The sequence below is a fragment of the Zalophus californianus genome, chromosome 14 (genome assembly GCF_009762305.2).
Source record: "Zalophus californianus isolate mZalCal1 chromosome 14, mZalCal1.pri.v2, whole genome shotgun sequence".
Lineage (NCBI taxonomy): Eukaryota > Metazoa > Chordata > Mammalia > Carnivora > Otariidae > Zalophus > Zalophus californianus.
The window spans coordinates 11235092-11254266 of NC_045608.1; the positions used below are offsets into that span (position 1 = coordinate 11235092).

At 47.3% G+C, this 19175-nt stretch overlaps 1 protein-coding gene across 5 annotated transcripts in view; it reads right to left on the reverse strand.

Moving 5' to 3' along the window:
- RBM19 (RNA binding motif protein 19) overlaps positions 1 to 17930 on the reverse strand; it is a 146892-nt gene extending 128962 nt beyond the window's left edge. For all 5 annotated transcript variants that reach the window (XR_003516884.2, XR_003516885.2, XM_027575960.2 and 2 more), the window contains exons 1-7: positions 17777 to 17930; positions 14126 to 14308; positions 12270 to 12395; positions 12073 to 12111; positions 11585 to 11777; positions 10159 to 10427; positions 8461 to 8541 (exon numbers count right to left, since the gene is read on the reverse strand). Coding sequence is in view for 3 of the 5 variants with exons in the window: in XM_027575960.2 (XP_027431761.2) it covers positions 8461 to 8541; positions 10159 to 10427; positions 11585 to 11777; positions 12073 to 12111; positions 12270 to 12395; positions 14126 to 14308; positions 17777 to 17812 (927 nt within the window). In the remaining 2 variants the exon portion in view is untranslated. The remainder of the gene's footprint in view (positions 1 to 8460; positions 8542 to 10158; positions 10428 to 11584; positions 11778 to 12072; positions 12112 to 12269; positions 12396 to 14125; positions 14309 to 17776) is intronic.
- Positions 17931 to 19175: the final 1245 nt, after the last annotated feature.

Below are 19175 nucleotides of genomic sequence, written 5' to 3' on the forward strand. Positions count from 1 at the left end.
TGGTTTTTGTCATTTCTCATGAATGCATGAATATTTGTCCATGTTACTTCACGAAGGCGAGACACAGCAATTTAAAGTGCTGTTGTAGATGGTCCCTGATTTTCTGAACTCCTTCTCTATTTTGGACATAAGGGTGACTTAAGCACATTTTTTAGAAAAAATGCACAAACATGCAAATATATATGATGTTAGGGAATGCTGAAAAGTACAAACAAGAAAACAAAAATGGCCCCTAGTTCCAATGCCCAGCTCACTCTTGTTGGCTTTTTATTAAAAATGAAAGTAGGGGATGCCTTCTCATCTGCGTACGGGTGTGAGGCCTTTGGGGAAGCTTAGAATGTCCAGGCAACTGTAGAAATCAAAGCACTACACAATGAAGTCCAATAAAGCTGTGGAGTTTTTCTGTTCCTACCTCCATTTAAAAAAAAAAATGTCAAAAATATCAAATTCTCCCCAAAACACCTTTTCCTCATTTTTATGTGCCTACTGAGAAGCATACGATATAGGTTGTGTCTTCTTCTGGATAAAAGAAATTTGTCTATCCACACTCTTCCCTACGTTGCATTTTTTACTTGATGGTACAGCCTGGGGATTCCATATCAGGACATTCTTTTTCATGGTGCATTATACTGTACTGTATCAATGTACTATACTTGAGTTAACCTGAGTTAACCTCGAGTTTTTCAATCTAGGCACTACGGAAATTCTGGGCCTGATAACTCTCTGTTGTGAGAGGCTGTCCTGTGCATTGTAGGATGTCTGGCAGCATCTCTACCCTCTAACCCCCGGACGCCAGGGGCACCTCTCCCCAGCTGCAACCGTCAAAAACATTTCCAGATATTACCAAATGTCCCCTAGAGGAGGCAAACCAGCCCCAGCTGAGACCCACCAACTTAACCACTTCTCTAATGATAAAGTGTAAAGGTTGTTTAGTGCTTTTTGCCTTTATAAACGACACGACATAAATTGATACATTAAGTTATAAATAAAACAGTAATACAAGAGCAGTAAACATTCTTGCACTGAAATCTTGGTATATTTGGTTCACTCGCCTACAGAGCAAATTCCCAGCATTAAAATTGCTCGGTCAAATGTATGGATATCCTTAATTTTGACTGATCCTTCCAAACTGTCCTCTAAAAGGCTTCCCTGCACACTCTACCAACAGTGGCTGAAAGCATTATTGAACTTTAAAAATTTTTGCAAAATGTAATCTTCCAGTTTTGAGCTGTATTTAACTATGAGTGAACTCAAGCATCCTTACTGGCCATATGCATTCTTTTCCTTAGAAGACCTCCTACCCTGGGCGCCTGGGTGGCTCAGTCGTTAAGCGTCTGCCTTCAGCTCAGGTCATGATCGCAGGGTCCTGGGATCGAGTCCCACATCGGGCTCCCTGCTCAGCGGGAAGCCTGCTTCTCCCTCTCCCACTCCCCCTGCTTGTGTTCCCTCTCTCGCTGTCTCTCTCTCTCTGTTGAAAAATAAATAAAATCTTAAAAAAAAAAAAAAAAAAGAAGACCTGCTACCCTTTGTCGATTTTCCTATCAGGGCACAGGTCCCAATATCAATTGATCTTTGTAAATTAAAGAAAGCAGATTTTGCCTGTTGTTTGCTTACAAATTGTGTTGTCTTTTTTCTTCTTTAAATTTTATTGTTATGTTAATCACCATACATTACATCATTAGTTTTTGATGTAGTGTTCCATGATTGTTTTTTTTAATTTTTTATTGTTATGTTAATCACCATACATTACATCATTAGTTCTTGATGTAGTGTTCCATGATTCATTGTTTCTGCATAACACCCAGTGCTCCATGCAGAACGTACCCTCTTTTAATACCCATCACCAGGCTAACCCATCCCCCCACCCCCCCCCTCCCCTCTAGAACCTTCAGTTTGTTTTTCAGAGTCCATCGTCCCTCATGGTTCGTCTCCCCCTCCGATTTACTCCCCTTCATTCTTCCCCTCCTGCTATCTTCTTCTTCTTCTTTTTTTTTTCTTAACATATATTGCATTATTTGTTTCAGAGGTACAGATCTGTGATTCAACAGTCTTGCACAATTCACAGCGCTCACTGTCGCACATACCCTCCCCAATGTCTATCACCCAGCCACCCCATCCCTCCCACCCCCCACCACTCCAGCAACCCTCAGTTTGTTTCCAGAGATTAAGAATTCCTCATATCAGTGAGGTTCATATGATACATGTCTTTCTCTGATAGACTTATTTCACTCAGCATAACACCCTCCAGTTCCATCCACGTCCTTGCAAATGGCAAGATCTCATTCCTTTTGATGGCTGCACAATATTCCATTGTGTATGTACATATACCACCTCTTCTTTATCCATTCATCTGTCGATGGACATCTTGGCTCTTTCCACAGTTTGGCTATTGTGGACATTGCTGCTAAAAACATTGGGGTGCACGTACCCCTTCGGATCCCTACATTTGTATCTTTGGGGTAAATACCCAGTAGTGCAATTGCTGGATCGTATGGTAGCTCTATTTTCAACTGTTTGAGGAACCTCCATACTGTTTTCCAGAGTGGTTGCACCAGCTTGCCTTCCCACCAGCAGTGTAGGAGGGTTCCCCTTTCTCCACATCCCCGCCAACATCTGTCGTTTCCTGACTTGTTAATTTTAGCCATTCTGACGGGTGTGAGGTGGTATCCCATGGAGGTTTTGATTTGGATTTCCCTGATGCCAGGTGATGTTCAGCACTTTTTCATGTGTCTGTTGGCCATTTGGATGTCTTCTTTGGAAAAATGTCTGTTCATGTCTTCTGCCCATTTCTTGACTGGATCATGTGTTCTTTGGGTGTTGAGTTTGATAAGTTCTTTATAGATTTTGGATATTAGCCCTTTATCTGATATGTCATTTGCAAATATTTTCTCCCCCTCTGTCGGTTGTCTTTTGGTTTTGTGGACTGTTTCTTTTGCTGGGCAAAAGCTTTTTATCTTGATGAAATCCCAATAGTTCATTTTTGCCCTGGCTTCCCTTGCCTTTGGTGATGTTTCTAGGAAGAAGTTGCTGCGGCTGAGGTCGAAAAGGTTGCTGCCTGTGTTCTCCTTTAGGATTTTGATGGACGCCTGTCTCACGTTTAGGTCTTTCAACCATTTGGAGTCTATTTTTGTGTGTGGTGTAAGGAAATGGTCCAGTTTCATTCTTCTGCATGTGGCTGTCCAATTTTCCCAACACCATTTGTTGAAGAGACTGTCTTTTTTCCATTGGACATTCTTTCCTGCTTTGTCAAAGATGAGTTGACCATAGAGTTGAGGGTCCATTTCTGGGCTCTCGATTCTGTTCCATTGATCTATGTGTCTGTTTTTGTGCCAGTACCATACTGTCTTGATGATGACAGCTTTGTAATAGAGCTGGAAGTCCGGAATTGTGATGCCGCCAGCTTTGCTTTTCATTTTCAACATTCCTCTGGCTATTCGGGGTCTCTTCTGGTTCCATACAAATTTTAGGATTCTTTGTTCCATTTCTTTGAAAAGAGTGGATGGTATTTTGATGGGGATTGCCTTGAATGTGTAGATTGCTCTAGGTAGCATTGACATCTTCACAATGTTTCTTCTTCCAATCCATGACCATGGAACGTTTTTCCATTTCTTTGTGTCTTCTTCAATTTCTTTCATGAGTATTTTATAGTTTTCTGAGTACAGATCCTTTGCCTCTTTGGTTAAATTTATTCCTAGGTATCTTATGGTTTTGGGTGCAATTGTAAATGGGATCGACTCCTTGATTTGTCTCTCTTCTGTCTTGTTGTTGGTGTACAGGAATGCCACTGATTTCTGTGCATCGATTTTATATCCTGCTACTTGACTGAATTCCTGTATGAGTTCTAGCAGTTTTGGGGTGGAGTCTTTTGGGTTTTCCACATACAGTATCATATCATCTGCAAAGAGTGAGAGTTTGACTTCCTCTTTGCCGATTTGGATGCCTTTGATTTCTTTTTGTTGTCTGATGGCTGTGGCTAGGACTTCTAATACTATGTTGAAAAGCAGTGGTGAGAGTGGACATCCCTGCCGCGTTCCTGACCTTAGGGGAAAAGCTCTCAGCTTTTCCCCATTGAGAATGATATTTGCTGTAGGTTTTTCATAGATGGCTTTTATGATATTGAGGTATGTACCCTCTATCCCTATACTCTGAAGAGTTCTGACCAAGAAAGGACGCTGTACTTTGTCAAATGCTTTTTCTGCATCTATTGAGAGGATCCTATGATTCTTGTTCTTTCTTTTGTTAATGTATTGTATCACGTTGATTGATTTGCGGATGTTGAACCAGCCTTGCAGCCCAGGGATAAATCCCACTTGGTCATGGTGAATAATCCTTTTAATGGATTGTTGGATCCTATTGGCTAGTATTTTGGTGAGAATTTTTGCATCCATGTTCATCAAGGATATTGGTCTGCAATTCTCCTTTTTGATGGGGTCTCTGTCTGGTTTTGGGATCAAGGGAATGGTGGCCTCATAAAATGAGTTTGGAAGTTTTCCTTCCATTTCTATTTTTTGGAACAGTTTCAGGAGAATAGGTATTAATTCTTCTTGAAATGTCTGACAGAATTCCCCTGGGAAGCCATCTGGCCCTGGGCTTTTGTTTGTTGGGGGATTTTTGATGACTGCTTCAATTTCCTTAGTGGTTATAGGTCTGTTCAGGTTTTCTATTTCTTCCTGGTTCAATTTTGGTAGTTGATACATCTCTACGAATGCACCCCTTTCTTCCAGGTTATCTAATTTGCTGGCATAGAGTTGCTCATAATATGTTCTTATAATTGTATTTCTTTGGTGTTGGTTGTGATCTCTCCTCTTTCATTCATGATTTTGTTGATTTGGGTCATTTCTCTTTTCTTTTTGATAAGTCTGGCCAGGGGTTTATCAATTTTGTTAATTCTTTCAAAGAACCAGCTCCTCGTTTCGTTGATCTGTTCTACTGTTCTTTTGGTTTCTATTTCATTGATTTCTGCTCTGATCCTTATTATTTCTCTTCTCCTGCTGGGTTTAGGCTTTCTTTGCTGTTTTTTCTCTAGCTCCTTTAGGTGTAGGGTTTGGTTGTGTATTTGAGACCATTCTTGTTTCTTGAGAAAGGCTTGTATTGCTATATACTTTCCTCTCAGGACTGCCTTTGCTGTATCCCAAAGATTTTGAACAGTTGTGTTTTCATTTTCATTGGTTTCCATGAATTTTTTAAATTCTTCTTTAATTTCCTGGTTGACCCATTCATTCTTTAGTAGGATGCTCTTTAGCCTCCATGTATTTGAGTTCTTTCCAAACGTGTTGTCTTTTGACTTTATGACATTTGTTTTTGTTTTTGTTTTTTTTTAAAGATTTTACTTATTTGACAGAGACAGCGAGAGCAGGAACACAAGCAGGGGGAGTGGGAGAGGGAGAAGCAGGCTTCCCGCGGAGCAGGGAGCCCGATGTGGGACTCGATCCCAGGAACCTGGGATCATGACCTGAGCCGAAGGCAGACGCTTAACGACTGAGCCACCCGGGCGCCCGACTTTATGACATTTGTTGTCTTAGAGAAGTTTTAACTGTTGTGTCATCAATTAATCCATCTTTTTCCTTACAGCCACCGAGTTCTGCAAATGGCTCAGAGAGGCCTGTTTCATTCTAATATTACAAGTAAACTCACCAATGCTTTCTCCTTAATTTTTATAGTTTTGTTTTTTAAAGCTTTCGTTACATCTGAAACTTACCTTGGTATAAGGAGTAAGGCAAGGATCCGTCTTTCTTTCTCTCTTCAAAAAGGTTAACTGGTTGTCCCATTATTACTTAGAGAAAAAATCTCTCTTCTCTTCATTGATGAGATACCCCCCAAGACCCTCAGTTAAATGTGATATAAACTGGAGTTATTTCTGGATCCTATTCTATTCCATCAACCTGTCCACAACTTTGCCTGAACCAAACTTTTAATTGCTGTTGCTTCAAACATGTTTCAGTATCTTGTAGGGAAAGGGTCTATTCTTGCAGGATATCCCCCAATGATCTATGACACCGCCCCCATCCTGATGAGCTATAACTGAGCTTATTCATTTATTCATGTTTAAGGAAGAATTAGCATCTTTACATGCTAAAAATGAATGGCTTTCCATTTATGTAAGTATTCTTTTAAATCCCTCACTGGAGTTTAATGTTTTCTCCAAAAAACTTTTATTAATCTATAAAGCCTCCACAGACACACACACACACACACAATATTCATCAGACTATCTAGAGATAGGTTTTCTTTCTGTTTTATATACAAACGTTTTCTTCTATTACATTTTGTTTTTGTTCATGGAGAAGAAAAAAATGACCATTTTTTATGAATGAATTTTGCAAAAAGCCATCTAGTGTTTCCTTATTTTTTTTTTTAATTAAAGCATGATTTTCTGCATGTTTGGTATTGAAACTAAAGTGTGGCACATTGAAACGGTAGAATATAATGCATCATGAAAAAGAATGTCCTGATATGGAAGATCCCCACGATGTAACATCAAGTAAAAAATGCAATGTATGGAAGAGTGTGGATAGATGAATTTTTTTTTTCCACAAGGACTCTACCAGCTAACTCAGGTAGTCTAGTGCGACCCACATGCGGATTGCATAGATGAACTTTGATAAGCTTAATTTTTAAAAATTAGTAAATATACAGACTATCAAAAAAGATGAACACTTCAAGAGAAAAAAAGGGGAAAGACACGGCTGGGCACTCTGTAAAGGAGATGTACATTGATTTACAAACGTGAAAGAGTGATTGACCCCACCAATAATTCAAAATATAAATTAAAATGAGATGTCATTTTTGCCTGTCATCTTGATAAAGATGAACACCCAGCGTCCACAGAAGTGGGCACTTTCATACTCCGCTGAAAGGAGTATAAATCAGCAGAGCTTCCAGAGGGCAACTGACATTCTGTATCAAAGCCTTGAAAATGTCCGTGCGTGTGCTTGCATAAAATATTTACCTGGAGTAAAGGTTGGCAAACCGTGGCCCACAGGTCATATTGCCCACGGCCTGCTTTTGTATGATCTGCGAGCTAAGAATGGTTTCTACATTTTTAAAGGGTTATTTTAAAAAAGAGAACAAATGTGCTCCAGACACCATATGGCCCCCAAAGCCTAAAATCTGTGCTATCTGACCTTTACAGGAAAAAAAAAAAATCTGCTTACCTCTGGTCTCAAGGAATGCTGACTGCATTATTATTAACAGCAAAAGATAGGAAACAACGCCCAGGCTCCACCTTAGGGGACTGGGTGAGTGTATCACAATGTGTCCAGAGTAAGAAAAACATACAGCGTGAACAATGATGTTGTAGCAGATAATTCAATATTCAAAGATATTTTTAACATATTGTGGTAATGGAGGAAAAAAAGTTTCAAAATAGTTCTTACTGTAGGAATGCTTTATAAAACTAGGAGACAGAGATCACTGTTTATATACACTGACCTGTATGTATAAAAGTATCTAAGAAGATATGCTCAGAATTCATTAGTGGTAGTCACTGAGTGGGATATAGGGTGTGTGTGTGTGTGTGTGTGTGTTTAAGGTTGCCCCACCTTAAACACACCCAGGTTGCCTGGGACAGTCAGTAATTACACCTGCAGGAAGGAGACCTACGTCCTGGCACCCTATCTGGTTAGCACTCTTCCCACTCTCGACTCAGCTGGAGGACATTTAATATGGTCATCTTAGTTACAGGTAACATCACTTCTCTTTACTTAGCTACTTTAAAAAAAATTTCCTATGCTGAACTTCTACTACCTTCACAAGGAAGTAAATTAAAAATTTCTCTGCTGTGTAAACCCAGAGTCAGCAAACTACGGTATGTGGGCCAAATGTGGCCCGTGGCCTGTTTTTGTCAATAAAATTTTATTGGCACACAACCATGCCTGTCTGTGTACCTATTGTCTAGGGCTGCCACAGTGCTACAACGTAGGGTTGAGTAGTCACAACAGAGTCCATACTGATCACAAAGCCCTAAGTATTTACCAGCTCATCCTTTAAAAAAATTTTTCTTATTTTCGAGAGAGAGAAAGAGCACAGCGGGTAAGGGGCTGGGAAGGGCAGAGAGGGAGAGAATCTCAAGCAGATTCCACGCTAAGCGTGGAGCCCAACACAGGGCTTGATCTCACGACTCTGAGATCACGACCTGAGCTGATACCAAGAGTTGGGACGCTTAACCAACTGAGCCACACAGGCGCCCCTAAAAATTTTTTAACAGAGAGCGTTCGCCATTCCTAACGTAGAGGACCAGGAAGTGAAATGAGTCTTTCTTGGTCTCTGTATAGCCATCTCTGTTTCCTGACCCTGCCATTGCCTGAGATCTTACTTTGCCTTTCTGACCCCAATTCCTTCCAGGTCAAGTCCTCAACGATCCTCAAGCCCCCCATGCAGCAGAGCCTCCCAGCATCCTCATCCCTGCCTCCTATTCTCCTGGGGTCTCTCTCCTTGCCCTCGTTGCATTGTTGGTCATACCTCCGTGACACTGAATGGGGCTCCCCGCAGCTTCACAGTGTAGGGGGTGGTGGGTTCCTTCTGGTTTGCCGGTTTGTCTGCCTGCATGACGGCAAAGAACAGAAATGGCCCCAGTGAGTTCCTTGGTACAGCTTCAGGAGGAGGCAGGGCCAGACATCTCAGTGAGGCACGTTCGGCCAGGGCAAGCCCGGGAATGCTGACCAGCATCACGCCTGCTGTGGTGTGCAGTCTGGCTGCAGGTGGAGGTAAGGGTGTGCTAACAGGGGCTTCAGACTACAAGGAGGGGCAGAGAGCACTGGATGCAGCCTTGAGATATCCTGACATTCGCTACAGGGCTTAACTCTGGGCCAGACACTCGTCCAAAGCACTTTGTAAATGCTGCTATCCTACTGAATCTCCAAAACAACCTTAAAGTATTATGGGTTCAGGATCTTCTTTGTAATTCTGAATCTAAATAGCCCTGAAAAAAAAAAATCTAAATTTTCTAGAATTCCTTTGGCAACAAAAGTTGCTCTGACTTGAAGTCACTGGCCATCAAAATCTGCTCTGAGCTGACGTGAGGCAATATACCGTCTGCCTTTACCCCCTTGTAGGATGAGTGGTCATTCCTGGTTTCACTGCAGAAACAGACATGAGCAGACACGTGCCCGATTATGGGGTGCTGCCCCAGACCCCACGGGGGGTGCTACAGTGCACGAGGCGTCGAGGTATCTTCCTGAACTCGGAAACCGTGAGTGCCAGCGTATGCTTAGGCACGGGGGTTTCGGAAACCGGCCACAGAGGCCACTGCTATGCTGAGCGTCATCTTAGATGGGGAGCAGCACCTCACCCCAGGCCCCATGGCTACTCTGTGTCAGAGCTGGGATTTGAACCTAGAGCTCTCTGACCTCGCCATACTCGACTACCTCTCTGGAATATACACTTTAGGAGCAAAGGACGGGGTGTGGTCATGAGAAGGGGCCGTAAATCAAGGAGTGAGGAGGACGAGGAAAGAGAAAAGAGGGAGATGAAGTTTGGAGCCTTGAGGAGGGCTGGGTGCGAAAGAGGGAGGTGAGGGACTCGGGACCCAAGCATGACCTGCCCTGGGTCTGAGCAGAGAATGCCCGGGTGGGAGACAGTGTGCCTGTCCCCAAAGGTAGCACACACATCTACAACGGAGACTTCAGAGCCCAGCAGGTCAGGGTCCGAGTCCCGACCCCAGCACTTCCCAGCCGTGACCTTGGGCAAGTCACTTTCACTGGGCCTCAGTTTCCTCCCCTGTAAAATGGGGCAAGAATCCCTGCACAGCCCCACTCCCTGGAAGGCTGTCGTTGAGATTTAATGACAAATGACAAAGCAGACATTATACCCAGCACGTAGTAAGCACTCAATTAATTCCATCTATTACTGTCCATCGTGGCTCACGCCTGCCTCCCCTGCTACTAACACAAAGCAGCATACGCTCCTGCCCCTCATGCAGCTCGGTAACACCCCATGGCTCTGGAAGGCAGACTCAGAGGAAAGAAGTGCTTGCCCGAGGTCACACAGCATGCACATGGCAGGGCTGAGAGCTGCAGGCAGGTCGCTGGGCTGCAGAGCTGTCTTTCCTTTCTGACACACTCCCGCTAGCAAAGCGGCCACAGGGACCGTGGGTGAGGATAAGGGCAGCTGCCCCCCCCCAAGCCCCCCCAGCCCCAGCGCGCACCCCCATGCACACACCTCAGCTCTGGCCGCCCCTGGTGTCTCGTTCCCGGATGAGGCGCCCTGCTCCGGGCCGGCCCCCGGCCTCCCTCTGTCCTGCTGGGCGGGCGCGGGGCTGGGGGCCTCCTCCTTGGCCCCGCTCCCGTCCCCACAGCTCACAGCTTCGTCTTCACTCTCCTCCTCCTCCGAGGACAACGGCGACTCGGACTTCACCATCTTGGACTTCAGGTAATCCATGTCCGACAGCTCCCTCTGCACGGCCGCCCTGGGCTCGAGGCCATCCTCCTCTGCAAAAACAGGAGGCTAAGAGTCAGGGATGGTTGTGGGCAAAGCAGAGGCCTGGAATGGCAGAGGGCACGGCAGGGCAGAGCCACCGAGCAGCCCCGGTGGGTCTGATATGTAACGTTCAACAGGGTGTACCTGGTGGGAGTTGTGACATTTCATGCACCACAAGTCCAGAGAGCTACGTGGCTCCCTGCGTGGCTCCCTGCACCGGTCTTGCCCTTGTCAATCTGCTCTTTCAACTGCGGCCCGTGTGATCATGTTCAGAGTACAGACAGGATTGTCACTCCCTGCCTATGACCTTCCGGTGGTTTCCAGATGCTTGCAGGACACCCACGCTTCTCATCAGGCCGGCGTGAGCTGACTGGCTTCTCCCCCAGCTCTACCTCCTCCTCTGCAGTCACCCCGAACCGCGTAGGCCCCCTCAAACGCCTACGCTTCCCTTTCCCCCCGTGCCCCGGCCACGCTCTTCCCTCTGCCTGCGACGCCCCCTTCCGGCCCCTTCCCTGCTGTATCCCACCCACTCCCGAGGAGTCCTCCAGACCCCAGTTTTGCCCAGAAACTCTACCAGGCATAAAATTCACATTCAATCTGTTCTCTCACCTTTGAACAAAATTGATGCCTGACCCACAACCAGCACAGTGACCTCTCTGGACTGCAAAGGCTCTCATTCCCATCTGCCCCCATGCTATGCTGTGAGCCCCTTCTGAGGACAGAGGCCCCCTCCCTGCCCGCCTTCAGGCCTCTGCTCGAGGCCCGCCTCCTGGGAGGCCTTCCCTGGGAGCTCTCCTGTCCTGCTTTCTCGCTGTGGCGCTCCTCTTTAGATATCACCCTTAACTGCGGACTTAATTTTGCATTGTTTCTTTCCCTTGACTAGAATGACAGCTCCACGTGAGCAGGATTCTTCCATCTTTTGCTGCTATATCCTCACTGCGCAAAGCAGTGCTTGGCATTCAGCAGGTGCTCAATAAACATTGGACTGGCTGTGACCAGGATGGGTCAGGGCAGATCTTGGGTGGGATAATCACCCCCAGAAAGGACAGTGTCTCTCAAGTTGCCTCCCGTGCCTGGCACCGAGGGGCCCCAGGTCACGGCCACCCAGGCCAGGACACAACACAGGGGTGCGCACTCTGGCAGGGAGGATGCGCGTGGATGCCCTCACCTTCTGGGTCCTGGCCAGCACCCTCCTCGTCGCTCTCCTGCCCAGAGTCGGAGTCGAAGTTCAGGTAGTCACTGGTGGCCTTGCTCTTCCCTTTCGATGGCTCGGCGTCCAGGGCGTCATTGGCCCACGTGGCTGTCTGCGTCCGCTTCTGGTGCACGGACAGGAACTCCTGGAACTCGGTGTCTTCCTTCAGCTGGTGGCCCCAGGGAGCAGGGAGAGAAGGCTCAGCAAGGGCACACCATCCTGACAACCTCCCCTCACCCCATGAGAGTATTGCCCGAACTCATGTCTCCTGGTCTCTAGAGGACCCCTGGGACCAGCCGGTTGCACTCATCATCAGACAAGGAGACTAAGAAGCCACAGAGATGCGGTGAGAGGGACAAGAGGCACGCCTCTGCCTGCCAGGTGCCACACGCCATCGGAGCCTGCCACAGCCCTTCCAGCGCCATCCTGGGTACCCACCCTCTTGGTCCACAGGACACACTCACCTTCTCCAGTTCACTTGCTACCTTTTTCGTCCTGTCATCCTGCAAACAGAAGGCACAGACGGTGAGAGGGGACAGACACATTGCCTGCGGAGGGTCCGCCTTCTGGAACCATCTGTCCTGCCCCCCCCCCCCCCCGCCCCCTGGGGTGACCACCTTGCTGACATGTGGGATACAGGTGGGAGTGACCTTCTACGCACTTTCTTGGGTTCTGTGGGGACGGAGTCTTTGTCTTTTGAAGGATTCTTAGCCTGGCTTATTTGCTGAGTGTGTCTGCTCCAGGCTCGGGGCTTTGTTGGGTCCCCAAACGACTTGCAGAACTCCACCTGCATGGGAGAGAGAGGGTGATGGGGGCACCAGCCGCCAGCCCAGCGCGGGTGTTAGCCTCAGCACCTGGGAGCCAGGCTTTCTAAAAAGGCAGTTGCCACTTACGAGCTGTGCCAGTAAAAGCAAATTACAATTGACCCTTGAACAACACAGGATTAGGGGCACTGACCCCCGTGTAATGAAAAGTCTGTGTGTAACTTTCCACTGCCCCCCAAACCTAGCTATTAATAGCCTCCTACTGACCAGAAGCCCTACCAAGAGCAGTTAATTAACACGTATTTTCTGTGTCAAACGTATGATGCACTGTATTTACAACAAAACGAGCTAGGAAAAAAGAACATGTTAAGAAAATCATAAGAAACAATACATTTAGGATACTGTACTGTGTTCATGGAAAAAATCTGTGTATAGGCGGGCCCACGCAGTTCAAACTCCTACTGTCCAGGGGTCAGCCGTGGGCATCCTCTGCTGGCCTCTGCTTTCTCCTCCCTAAAGTCATTCCAGTTGCTACACTGAGCAACCAATTCCACCCACCAGGCAGTCTGAGTGTTCTGTGAGCAAGACGACCCTGAGCCTCCAAAACAGCGGAGGGGGGGGACCACTACCCTTCCCGCTTCCCAGATTGGCAAAGTGAAGTCGCTTGTCCCAGTCATCCAGGGAGAAGGTAGCAGAGTGGGGACAGGAACTCGGGGGGATGTGGCTCTACAGCCCTAGTTCTTAGCCACCCAGCCCCCAGGCTGGCCGACACGGGGTCTGGCACGAGGCAAGGCTAAGCTAACGGCTTCCAAAATCACTGTTATTACTGCGGAGCGAGCTCACTGGCCTGAGAACGGCTCCGGGGTGATGAGAGAGGCGGGTGGCCACTCGGAAGCCCAGACATGCTCAGTGTCAGGCCTGAGCTGACACATCTCCCGCCAACACACTCGAGATGGGCTGCACTTCCTGCCACCCTCGGGGGCGCCCGCGCTGTCTCTATCCCTGGGGGGAGGGGGTGCTGTCCGCCTGCCAAACCCCTTTCTACGGGCTTTCAAAATAATTTTGCTGTTTCTGTAGCAATGATATGCACTCAGTGTATAAAACTCAAATCAACAACGTACAAGGAAAGCGAAAAAAAAAATGTTTTTACCCCAATTCCTATCACCCAGAGAGAAACTAATGTTTTGGTAAAACAGCTCTTTCTATGTTTCATACACAGAGAGAATAAGAAACATGGTTCTGTATGGAGTCACGTGATACATACTTGTCTAACATCTGGTTTTCTCTTCTCAACCAAGCGTTAAGGATGTTTGAGTCATTAAATGTACATGAGTGACACAAACAGGACCTCCAGCTTCGGGAAGCTCTCCCGACACCTCTGGGGCCAGGACGTGGGCCTCCCCTGTTCTCCAGTGGTCCCTGGAGCTTCCCCACCACAGTCCTGACGACACCGAGTGAAAGCAGCCTATTCACCTGCCGGCCCCGGGGGGACGGGGCCAGGGGCACCACGTTTCTCTAAATCCCCAGCATGGCGTGGGTGCTCCCATCGTGTCTGAACGAGTGGTTGTCCAGGTGTGTCAGGGGCATAGTACTACTTCACCTGTGAGCTTTCCGACGTGCGTACTCTTGGGTCCCACCCCACCCCCACACTGAGTCAGAAACTGAACAAGCTCTCCAGGGGATTCGGATGCAGCCAGGCTCCGGACTGGATCAAGGGGTGTCCGTTTCCACAGGCGGGCAGAAGCCGACTCACCGTGATCCGGGATGTGTCGATAAAACTCTTGTTGAAATGGTTCAGGGCCATCCGGGCCTCCTCCTCTGACTTGAAGCCGATGAAGCCAAACTTACGGAACTTGCCATCTTTGGTGAACTTCAGGCTGCAGTCCGTCAGGGTGCCAAAGGAGGCAAACAGCTGCCTGAAACGCTCCTCCTTCATCTACAACAGAAGGGGCGCAGTGAGGGAGGGGCAGGGGAGCCCTCAGAGCCAAGGGGACAGAAACGGGCTGGAAACCCCAGGCCCCGGGATTCCCCAAGGGCAAACTCAGACAAGGCTGGGGCAGAGTGTGCTCCGCAGTGGGACCTGGCCCCAGCTCCGGCTCAGACATGGACTAGCTTGCTTCATGGATGGGGAAATCAAGACTCAGGATGGCTGCAATGAAATCGTCCTACTCTATGGGCTGTTCGAAGGATAAGGAGACCTACTACGTAAGGAGGCCAGCACCGTGGCTCCTCCACAGTGAATACCTGATAATGTCAGAATAAACGCATGAACAGATGAACGTGGTTAAGTTACATGTGTTTGCTCACTGTGGTAGACAGAATACTGAAGTTCCCCAAAAGACGACCACATTTGAATCCCTGGGACCTGTGAGCCTGTGACTGCACGTGGCCAAAGGCATTTCACAGATGTGATTACATTAAGGATCTCGAGATGGGGAAGTTATCCTGGATCATCTGGGCAGATCCAATGTCCAGTCCCATTATATAAGCGAGACAAAAGGGTCAGGGCCGGAAAAAGGCAATGTGATGGTGGAGACTCAAAGAGACTGCACGATGCCATGCTGCTGGCTCTGACCCTTCAGGACGTGGCCAAAAGCCAAGAAGCACAGGCAGCCTCGAGAAGCTTACAAAAGGCAAGGAAACAGAATCTCTCCTAGGGTCTCCAAAAGGAAGGCAGCCCTGCCAACACCTTGATTTTAGGATTTCTGCCCTCCAAAACTGTAAGATAATAATGTGTATTGTTTAAGCCCCTAAGTTTGAGGTGATTTCTTACAGTATGGAAACTGGCTCCTGGCATCCCCCCATCCTCACTCCAGCCAGACTACCTGCACCACTCAGTGAGTTTTCTAAGCTGTTACTGGGAGATCTGTGTGTGGGTAGTAGTGGAGATACCGAGAATGCCACAAATAGCCGAAACAAGGTCTAAAATTCAAGAAACTAGAGACCTTGGCAGCCCCATAGGAAGGAAAAACACGCTTTCTGTGGCAGGTTCTTAATAACTCTGATCATTAAAATCTCCTATCACCCTATGAGTTAGGAATTATTATCCACATTTTTTTGGAGAAGAAATTGAAGCTCATACAGGATAAATGATCTACAGAATCAAGATCTGTAACTCAGCTCAGATACATAAAAAGCAGTGACTTCATCTTCCCCATTACATGGGAGCAACCACACTCAAGTCTGACCCCACCATTCCTCTGTTAAGAACCTCTTGGTGACTTTCTAATGACAGAGGCTCAAGAATAAGCAGCTAAGGTAAAATGCAAGATTCTCCATGATCTGGCTTGACCCACCCCTTCAGCACCATCTCTTGTCAAAGTCCTTGCAGCCTTCCCTGCTTCTCACCTCTGAGGTTTTACTAGTTGTCTCCTCTGGGTGAAATCTTTCCAGCAGGCCCGGGCTAACTCCTCCTCATTCTCAGTTCAATCAACTCCCCCAGGAAGCCTCTCCTGGACTCCTCAGGTGGGTCAGGTAACCGAGCCCTCTGTGCTCACACAGCATTGGGTCATGCTTCAACCCCTGCCCCTTACATCATAGTCATCTGGTGTCCAAGTCCTCTGCTAGACCGTAAATGCTGTAAAGGTGGGAACTGAGTCTTATCCCCCACTGTCTACAAGGTCAGCAACATAACGAGTACTCCCTACTAAATACATGTTGGGAAAGAGTTAAGAAAAGTGCACGCTAGCATGCAAAGACAGACAGTAGGCTGTAGGGGTCAGGAATGCAAATTCTAGAAGCAGACTGTTCAATTCAATCCCTGCTCTATGAATTACCAGTTGTGCATGACCTCAGGCAAGTCACTTCCCCCTTGCTGCAGTTCAGTTTCTTCACCTTTAAAATGAACACAATAATGGAACCTACCTTGTAGGGTTCCGCTGCAGATTAAATGAGTTACTTTACTGAAAGCAACTGGTACAGTGCCTGACACACAGTAGGCTCTCAAAATGTTAGCTGCTACTACTATTGTTTTTTCATCAATTCTTTCATTCACCAGACAACACAAGCAATGGTAAAAGAGTCAGTCCAATGAGGAAAGAAGCCCAGTGAGATGGAAGTGGGAGGGGAAGAAAGGGTAGCCATGCTAAAATCCTCATCCATCAAAGTGAGGCATCAAAAGACACTGCCTAAAGCAGGTGGATGGATCAATATGTATTTTGAAAGTTTACTCTTTGGAGTAAATAATGGAATAATTAAAAATAATAATATAACAGACAGGAAGGGAAGAACAGATGACCCGGGTTCCTCATCTTTCATGGGGGAGGGTCAGCACAGTCACTGGGGTAAATAGACCAAGAAATGGAGGAGAAAGCACACCACCATTTAGACATGGAGTAATACCTATGAGGAGTCCTAAAAACAAACCATTGAAGATGATTACTCCTGGAGAGAGACAGAGGGTAGGATGGAGCAAATGACTTTGCTTCTCATTTCATACACCACCGTATTGTTTGAATTTTTTTTTTTTGTAGTGCTTGAATTCTTAAAATCCTGTCATAGCTCTCCCACAACCCACTGAAGGGAGAGAAAAGTTAAAAAACCACAATAAAGTAGAAACAGCTTTGTGTTATCACTCCTTCTGAAGAGAGAAGCTCCTGAGGAGTTAGAGTCAAGAGTACAGAAGATCTCTCATCCCATCCACAGGGCACATTTTGTATTTTGGGAATGAGCTTACTGGCCACACCAATGGTGTGGGAGCTCTCCACCCAAACCAAAGCTATAGTAAAATCGGTAAGGGTGAACCACCGCGGCACACTGTCTCCAGTCATCTGACACCACACACATCCAGCTACTTCTTCACTCATTCATTCCACATGTGTTTACTGAATGCCTACCACGTGCCAGGTTCTGTGCTGGTCTCTAGGGAAACAGAGACAAGTATGACTGGGTCACCCCTCCCCCACTTATTGGATAAATGATTTAAAGCCCTTCACACGCACTCAGTTTTCTTAAATTATGGCCACGGGCCCTAAAGGCGGGAGTGGGGATCGAAACGCAGGTCCTCAACCTAATACTCCACATTTGCCTCTCCCAAAGGCTCCCGAGCGGTAGAGGAATGTAAGTGCAGGGTCTGATCCAGTGACAAGTCAACAGCAACAACAAACGTGCTCGTATGAGAGGGGCTGTGGGAGAGCATTCAGCACACGTGGGGGTGTTGGGAGACTTGTCGGGATGGAAGTCAGGTACTCTCGGGCCGGCTGTGAACCATGGATCGGTCACTAGCTCCCTCTCCCAACTGTCAAATGGGGATCTGGCGAGGATCCTGACCCTTTAGGGTTTCGAATGCGCCCTGAGTACTGCCCCAGGGCCAAAGCCCCTCAATTCTCTCCGACCGTCTCCTTCCTAGCCCCCAGCTCCTGGCTGGTCCCAATTTCAGATTCCCAGGCCCAGGCCCTGCACTCACCCCATTCGGGAGGTTTTTCACGATCAGTCGCGACATGGCGCACAGTCCCCACAGTTTCAATTCCAGCGCGGGTGGACACCGTCTTTCACCAACAACTTCCACGCTCCCGCTCTGGGGGCCGCCATCTTTGGCGAGCCGGAACAAGATCACGTGTTCCAGACGTCAGCCCGCCCTCTCCGGAAGCAGGCGTGTCCGAACCAAAGCGACCCAAGGAAATCACACCCCTCAAGGGGCGGGCCTGAGCGCTTGCCTTCTGCGCAAGCGCAGGCTGCTCGGCTCTGCCCGGAGAAACCAATGCAGCGGCGCAGTCGGCAGGGGGCGCTGGTTCCTAATGTTGGAGAGGGTTTGTGTGTGGCGGGCGGGGTGTTTTGAGTCCTGCAAACACTTGGAAGCCGTTTTAGCCCCCTCCTCTATTTTATTTTATTATTGAGTTCTAAAACAGACCCAAGAGGGGAGGAAGGATTAGGGATGCTTGCTTCCCTTTCAGAGATGGGGAGACGCCTCTGTTTTGCCCGCGAGTCGACTGGAACCAGAGCAAGGCAACTTGCTCAAAGGCACAGAACTGTTACCTATTAAGTAGTAGTAATGTAGTTTTAGGTTTCCTACAGCTACTGTGACAAATTACCAGAAATTCAATGACTTTAAACAACAGAAATGTATTCTTTCACAGTACTGGAGGCAAGAAGCCCCAAATCAGTGTGTCATCGGGGTTGCACTCTCCTGGTAGTCTCTGGGGCAAGATCCTTCCTTGCCTCATCCAGCCCCTGATGGCCCCAGGTTTCCCTTGACTTGTGACTGCATCCCTCCAGTCTCTGCCTCCTGTTAATATGCCTTCTTCCCTATGTGTGCATCCAACCGACTTCCCTCTCCTTTCTCTTACTGGATTTAGAATCCATCTCAAATCATCTCAAGATCCTTAACTTTCTATCTGCAAGGACCTTTCCAACTAAGCTCACATTTGTAGGTTCCAGTGGTTAGGGCATGGGGTATATCTCTTTGGGGGACACTATTCAACCACCCCCCATGAGGATTTACCTGCTTTATAGGTTACCTGGAAGATCGAATTTCACCCTCTCCACCTCTTGCAGAAACTCTATTGGAGGAAAGCACATGTACACATGTAAAAATGTACCCTCACACCTAGAGTAGATGGTTTTAAGGGGTCACCGTGTTTTGATGTCATTCGTTTATTCAACAGATATTTATTGATATTCATGAAAGTGCTGTTTAATTAAATGACAATTAGGGGGTTGTTTTCTGCACACAGAGACCCTGGTCAGGACAGGACGGAGCAGGCTTTATAAGGCAGCTCCGGGATATTAGCCTTTTACGAGGGGGCAAGTGCAGGTTGCCCAGCCGGTCCTGGTTTCATGTACTTTTATTTTATTATTTTCATGAA